The sequence below is a fragment of the Electrophorus electricus genome, chromosome 1 (assembly GCF_013358815.1).
Source record: "Electrophorus electricus isolate fEleEle1 chromosome 1, fEleEle1.pri, whole genome shotgun sequence".
NCBI lineage: Eukaryota > Metazoa > Chordata > Actinopteri > Gymnotiformes > Gymnotidae > Electrophorus > Electrophorus electricus.
This window is the reverse complement of record NC_049535.1, coordinates 8,987,375-8,995,000: the sequence shown is the minus strand read 5'-3', so window position 1 is coordinate 8,995,000 and position 7,626 is coordinate 8,987,375. Positions and strand designations below refer to the sequence as shown.

At 50.2% G+C, this 7,626-nt stretch overlaps 1 protein-coding gene across 1 annotated transcript in view; it reads right to left on the bottom strand.

Moving 5' to 3' along the window:
* LOC113589027 (protocadherin Fat 4) overlaps window positions 1–7,016 on the bottom strand; it is a 95,931-nt gene extending 88,915 nt beyond the window's left edge. The window contains exon 1 of the mRNA XM_035522058.1: window positions 1,409–7,016. Coding sequence (XP_035377951.1) covers window positions 1,409–6,514 — 5,106 coding nt within the window. The 5' untranslated portion in view covers window positions 6,515–7,016. The remainder of the gene's footprint in view (window positions 1–1,408) is intronic.
* Between the last annotated feature and the right edge of the window lie 610 nt (window positions 7,017–7,626).

The following is a 7,626-nucleotide window of genomic DNA, read 5'->3' as shown; positions in this document are numbered from 1 at the left end:
CCGCAAGAAAAAAAAAGTCCAGTTTATACACGCATATCATCAAGCCTGTAATAACATGAACTTTTTGGTTCCAGCTGAAATTTCCTAAACACATATATAGAAGCACATTTGGTTTTCATTGGAGACGTGGCTTCACCCTAACAGCCTGGCTAAAGTTTCACCCTCTCCTTCTTGTTTCATTTTTTCTTTTTTTTTAAACTTTCTGCTGCACGGGATTTTAACTCCATCCCGAGGGGACAATTTACCAGGAGCAACATCACGGCACAGCACTTGAACACACATCTTTTTCACAAATATTTTCCCTTTTTTTTACAAACTCTCTCTTTCTCTGTCTCTGTCTCTGTCTCTGTCTCTGTCTCTCTCTCTTTCTCTCTCTCTCTCTCTCTCTCTCTCTCTCTCTCTCTCTCTCTCTCTCTCTCTCTCTCTCTCTCTCTCTCTCTCTCTCTCTCTCTCTCTCTGTCTCTCTCTCTCTCTCCCTATTCAGCGAGTCTTAGCATGTCAGATGAATGTAATGGTCACTTATTGGCTCCTGATCTAAAGCTGGTGACACAAAGCAGAATCTCACGGACCACCCAGCAATGGAACAGCCCTGGGAGCTTAAAGCCCTAGTAATAGCTTCTCTTCCTCTGTGGGGGACAGGTATATGAGAAAGGCTACAACACTCTCTCTCTCTCTCTCTCTCTCTCTCTCTCTCTCTCTCTCTCTCTCTCTCTCTCTCTCTATATATCTGGACTGAAAACAAAACAAAACAAAAACATTTCCACAACCCCCCCCCCCCCCCAACCTCCACAAACGGGACGCGATTAATATCAGCAATCAGTAAAACTGTCTGACGTCTCGATTGGTGGAATTTGCAGCCGCTGATAAGGTGGCTGGGGGCATTCACTGCAGGAACTCGGCAAAGCACAGGATACAGCACAGCCCCGCACTTCCTGCTCCCAGACAAAACGCCACATATGCCTCGGCAGTCCCGCTGTACATATGTGCTGTTGGAAAGCAGAGGCGATAAGCTCACCCAAGCACCCTGAGCATAGCACACACCACCTACACTGGCCCAAGGTTACTTACCTCCAATACGACCCAAATGATACCAAGAACAAGAATTGAGCTGTTGCACATGCAAACCTCCAAAACCAGCAGTGTTAGGGTTAGATTTTCCACAAGGAAACCTTGCTTTTACTCTACCTAAACCAGGTCAATGTCTTCAGCATATGTCACAGCACAGCGCCGAAATCCCATTACCTTTCCTTGGACCCCTTTTAGCACAATATGTAGGAACCATCAGCATCACAGACACCACACACACACATATGCACACAAATTCCTGTCTCGGTGAAGTTTCCCTACTGAAATGAAACATGACCAAACAACTGCGACACAGCGAAACAGAAAACCAGGAGGGGCTCACCTCAGCCTTTTGTGTTCGGGGCTGGCTAGCTTCGGACTCGATGGCGTACACATCCAGCAGGTACAGGCCCTCACCCTGCTCCCGGTCCAGCTCCGTGGCTGTCTGGATAACGCCCGTGTGACGCCCAATGGAGAAGAGCCTCCCCACGGCCCTTGCGCCGCTGCGGACAGACACGATGAAATACTCCACCTTGGCGGCCGAGCCTCGCGGACTGGACGCGTCCAGGGAGATGACATCAGTACCGGCGGGCTGCCCTTCCTTCAGGATGGTGATGTACTTGGCCTGAGAGAAGACAGGCCCATCCGGACCTCGGAGGATGATGGTCAGGTCGGTGCGCTCGGTCCTGCGCTCGGTGCCGTGGTCGGTGGCGGACACAGTCAGGCTGTAGATGAGCTTGGAGGGGACGAGCGGAGAGGCCACGCGGATGTCGCCGCTGTACCTGTCCATGATGAAGGTGTCCGAATCGCCCTTCACCAGCTCGTACTCCACCTCTCCGTTTGCACCCTCGTCGGGGTCGAAGGCCACAACCGTGGTCAGGATCGAGCCGATCACAATGTTGACTTCAGCCACCAGGGCATTCTGGGATATGAAGCTGGGAGTGTTGTCATTTTGGTCTGTGACCCATATTGTGATATTCTTCAGAGCAAACCGCCGGAACTCAACTGGGACGGCCAGGTCCGATGCTTTGACTGTCAGCTCAAACATGTTGGAGAACTCGCGGTCAATCTTGTTGTTTGTGAGAATGTCTCCGGAGGAAGGGTCAATATAAAAATGGCTTCCTCTTGGTGTCTGCTGGACGATGGAATACTCTAACTGCCCATTGATGTCTGCATCTGTGTCATGAGCTGTGATTGTCATCACAGAGGTCGAAAGGGGAAGGTTTTCTGGGATGGACTTAAAGATATCACCCGGGGTAAAAACAGGAGGGTTGTCGTTGAAATCCCGAACGTGGATTACAAGAGGGATAGAAGAGGATCTGGGCGGCATCCCATTGTCCTTGGCCGTGATGTTGAGTTTGTAAAGGGACTGGGTTTCATAGTCAAGCTTCCTGACCAGGAAAATGCTCCCGGTACTCGGACTAATACTGAACGTGCCGTGGTTGTTGTTAGCCACGATGCTATACGTGATATCAGCATTGGAACCTGAGTCCGAGTCTGTCGCTGTGACGGATGCCACTAGCTCTCCAATCCTCATGTTCTCCAGAACATCCACTGTCATGGTGGACTTGGGGAAAGAGGGGGAATTGTCATTCTCATCCAGAACATTAATGCTTAGTAGACAGGAAGAGGACAGAGGGACTGATCCTGAGTCTTCGGCTACGATCTTGAGAGAGTAAGAAGACGTGGTCTCATAGTCCAGCTTTCCCACCAGCGTGACTTGACCAGAGCTGCTGTCAATGCTGAACCAGTTCTCCTTATTGCCCTCCGAGATGTGGTAGTGTAGCAGCCCATTTTTGCTCTCGTCCATGTCCGAGGCAGAAACCCTCAGCAGCTGGGTCATATTCTGTGCCGACTCTGAGATCGAGGCCCGGTAGATGTCTTTGCTGAATTTGGGGGCATTGTCATTGATGTCCTGGATGTAGACCTGCACTTTGGCCTGGTCTCTGAGAGGCTTGGGGAGACCCTGGTCAGACGAGATGACCGTGAAGGCGAACACCGCAGTGCCTCGCTGCCTCATCAGGGACTCCCTGTCCAGCTGCAGGGTGCTAGTCAATTCCCCGGTAATGGCATTGAGTTCAAAGTTGGGCTGGGGGGTTTCGAACGAGTACCTCACCTCACTGTTTGGACCAGCATCTCTATCCTCTGCGAAAACCCACCCAACCAACGAGCCTCGAGGCCTCTCTTCCTCAAAACGGAAGAGGTAATTAGTGCTGTTGAAAAGGGGTCGGTTGTCATTGACGTCGTCCAGAATCACAGTCACATTAGCGCTAGCGCTCAGTGGCTCCACCGCTCGGTCGCGCGCCACCAGCACCAGGTCATACCTGTCCTGCACTTCCCTGTCCAGTTCTGCCTTGATGTACAGCTGCCCATCGGGGAAGATCCCAAAAACGTCATTACTGTTGCCGTCTGTGATGTCATACACGATTTCTCCGTTCAGTCCAGAATCTTTGTCCAGGGCCTCCACCTTGAAGAAACGACTGTTCACTGGCTCAGACTCTGGGATGATGACCTCATACGAGAGCTGGTCGAACGTGGGAGCATTGTCATTGACATCGTATACACTGACCGTCAGAAGGAGAGTGGAGCTGCGCTGAGGAACGCCAAGGTCAGAGGCCACGATCTCGATCTGGTACGAGCTGGTGGTCACTTCTAACGGCCCAGTGAGTGTAATGAGGCCATGCTTCTCATGAATATGAAACAGCCGTCTGGGATTTTGCTGTAGGCTGTACACCACCATGCCGTTAGTTCCTTCATCTGGGTCAGAAGCTTTAGCCTGGAATATATGATGGCCTGTGTTCCAGTTTTCCACTGCGCTTACGTGCTCCACTGCATGAAGGAAATGTGGCGCATTGTCATTCAAGTCCTTCACAGTGATGTTTACTAAAGCTTCCCCCATAACATCTCCTCCTCTGCCTATAACCTTCAGCTGATAAAACGCTTGCTCTTCTCTGTCTATCAGACCAGTAGCCATTATGTGTCCTGTGGCACTATTAACAGCAAACAAGCCTCTCTGGTCCCCTGACGCAATCAGATACGTGATATTAGTGTTCAGATCAACCGTAGTGGCAGATACAGTCCCTATCACAGAATTAGGGGCTACGTTCTCAAACATCACAAAGCTGTATTCCTTCTGGCTAAAGGTCGGGGGGTTGTCCTGCGTGTCCACCACGGTGACGGTGACGATGGCATGTGCCTGTGAGTGCAGCCCCCCTCCGTCTGTAGCAGAAACTTGCAGCTGGTGGGCCATCTTCTCCTCCCTATCCAGAAGCACCAGGGTGGTGATTCGGCCCGTGTCGCTGTTGATATGGAACTTGAACGTGTCGCCGGCGGTGATGGCATACCTGACCATACCGTTCCTCTCCAGGTCAGGGTCTGAGGCAGACACGGTGGTGACATAGGATCCTGACGGCTCATTTTCTTTAATGTTAGCGAAGTACTGCACGGGGTAAAACACGGGCCTGTTGTCGTTGATGTCTTTTATTGTGACGTTGACTTTAGCAACAGAGTGCAGAGGTGGAGATCCAGAGTCAGTAGCTTTGACGTAGAGGAGATAGGAGCCACGTTCTTCTCGGTCCAGTTCGGTAGCGGCGCTTAACCTTCCCGTTGCCGCATCCAGCTGGAACAATTCCTGCACGTGGCCCGGGGTCTCAGGGTCGAAGGTGAAGTGCACCGTGCCATTGGCGCCCAGGTCCGTGTCCGTGGCAGACAGCAGCAGCAGTTCGCTACCAGTGGGCGAGTGCTCGACCAGCGCCACATGGTATGTGCTCTGCGTGAAGGTGGGCACCTGGTCATTAACGTCCATGATGTTCACGATCAGCTTGGTGTAGGAGATCTTGGGCTGCAGGCCCTGGTCCTTGGCGCTGATGTTCAGCACGATTACGGACGCCGTTTCCCGGTCAAGCACAGCAGCGCTCGTGACCAGGCCGCTGTTTTCGCTGATGGCGAACCAGCCCAAGCTGTTCCCGGACACCAGGGAGTAGCGGAGGTTGGCGTTCTGCCCGGAGTCGCCATCTGTGGCCAAGACCCCTTTAACATAGCTGCCTCTGGGAACATCCTCGCTGATGTCCACCTTGTACTCCGCTTCCTGGAATATGGGAGGGTGGTCGTTGATGTCGTTCACAAATATGACAAGGCTGGCGAAGGAGGAACGGGCGATGGGCTTGCCGTTGTCAGAAACGGACACGGTCAGGTTGTAAGAGGAGATGCGCTCGCGGTCCAGCACGCTGGCCACTTTGATCAAGCTCAGGTTGGGCACGGGGGAGGTGTGCACCTCAAAGTGGCCCTGTTCATTCCCGCCGAGAATGGAGACAGATATGTTGCCGTTAGCCGCGGAGGAATCGGCGTCGGAGACGGTTAGCAACGCCACCACTGTCCCGATCTGCGCGTTCTCATCGACCGAGGCAAATTTGGAGGTGGTGGGGAAGTATCTGAATTTGACCACGGGGTCGTTATCATTCACATCAAGGAGTTTAATAATTGCCTCTGTCCTGCCCGAGAGAGAGGGCACGCCATTATCCACAGCGTGTATAGTGAGGGAATACTCTTTCTTACTCTCATAATCTAAAGCCTCTTTAATAGCTATAGTACCTGCTTTAGGGTCGATCTGGAAAGGAGTTCCTTCATCTAAAAAGTACCTGACGTCTGCATTGGTCCCCTCATCTTGGTCAGTTGCGGTTATCTGTAAAACGCTCGTCCCGACGACAGCGTCTTCAAAAACCGAGCTCTGATACTGATCTAGGTCAAACACGGGCGCGTTATCATTAATATCCTGAATTGTGACGTTTACTTGCAGGTAGCCGTATTTTTTCGGATCTCCTTTATCTTCCACCTCGATAAGGAGCTGGTAAAACGGGGTGAGCTCTCTGTCCAACCCTCCCGTGGTCACCAAGTGCAAAAACGCGCCCTCACCGCTGGGATTGACGGTGATATCCAGGCGAAACTTCCTCCGCTCGTTACCGTTAACTATTCGGTAAGTGGTGTGATCGACTCCGTTGCTCCCGATGTCCGCGTCGGTAGCCGTATCCAGAATGACCTGTCGGCCACGCGCCGCGTCCTCTTTGAATGACACGACGATGGACGCGTCTGGAAACACCGGCGAGTTGTCGTTTATATCCAGAACAACGATGCGCACCTCTGTCGGATACATAGGCTGGCTGGACAGTACCACTACGTTTATGATGTTGCTCGGCAGGGTCTCTCGGTCAATTACCGACGACGTGTATATAACGCCGGTCGTGCCGTTTATTGCAAAAAGTTTGTGGTTCTCGCTGAAACGGTAGGTGAAACTCGCCCTCGTTTCTATAGTGCCCACATAAGTACCGATCGGCTGCTCCTCCAGTACCTGAAACTCTTGACGGACTTGACTGGATGAAGAGAACTGCAATAAAGTCCACAGCACTAACAAAACCAGGTGAAAGCTGTCCAAACTCCTACCTGAAGGCGCCATAGTCAAAGTCCCAACCCGCCTTTCTCGGACAGAACCTTGGACCGAGATGCATCCACTCTAGGTACCGTTACAGCATTGTATCCAAAACAGAGAAAAAGACTAAATCGGTCTTCAAAAACAATCCAAAGCGACTCTCTGCGTGTATTTCTCTTCCAGGTTTTTTTTTTTCCTAAACTTTTGAAATCCTTGCAATATTGCTAATTGCCGATTGCGCTCGTCTCGTTAGAGGCAGAAGAAACAGCGCGTATCCTTCTCCGTCTCCGAACTCAGCTGCTCTTCTGGGCTCTGGTCATATTCCCAATGATGGAATAGTTTCCATTGTGAAAAACGGGAAAGTTCCAGCTCTCAGAAAATACGCTTAGAACTGCAAAAGTCACTTCCAAACAAACTCTAAAACTTAATGGACAACCGCAAGAGACTGAAGAAGACCGTTTGTGAAGTAGGTAAGAACGCTTGCGCGGTCCTCGTAACTTCAGTGCGATGCCCTGTAGAATAACGGTGGCGCAACTTCGCTCTTGTCGCCCGACGTTCCTAGTAAGTTAGAACAAAGCCCGAGTTGAGAAAACTCCCACCCACCTGTAATCCCATTGGATAAGAGTGACCGAGCCCGCCTTTCTCTGTCTCGCTTTCCCATTGTGAACCCCCAAACCAAGATAATGATTTGTAAACGCGAATGTCAGTCAGTCTAATCCTTGGTTCTCAGGACTAAAGCCTTGGCAGGTAGAGTACCGCTATTCCTACGATAATATTCATCCTGCCATGGATCACGTTGTAAGAGACATTGATTGAGCTGAGAGTTATCAATGATATTTAAACTTTTAGAAATACAAAACTTTTCCCTGAAAGTATTGTTCATCAAATATCAGCAAAAAACCGTTGAACCAGTGGAATTGTTTTCTATCTATCTATCTATCTATCTATCTATCTATCTATCTATCTATCTATCTATCTATCTATCTATCTATCTATCTATCTATCTATCTATCTATCTATCTATCTATAACATGTATATATAACATAGTAGTTTATTTAAGACAAATACCTCACTATTATGAGGATAATCGTTTTCTCCTTTTATGAATATGCTATTATTATTATTTTAAATCGTCATT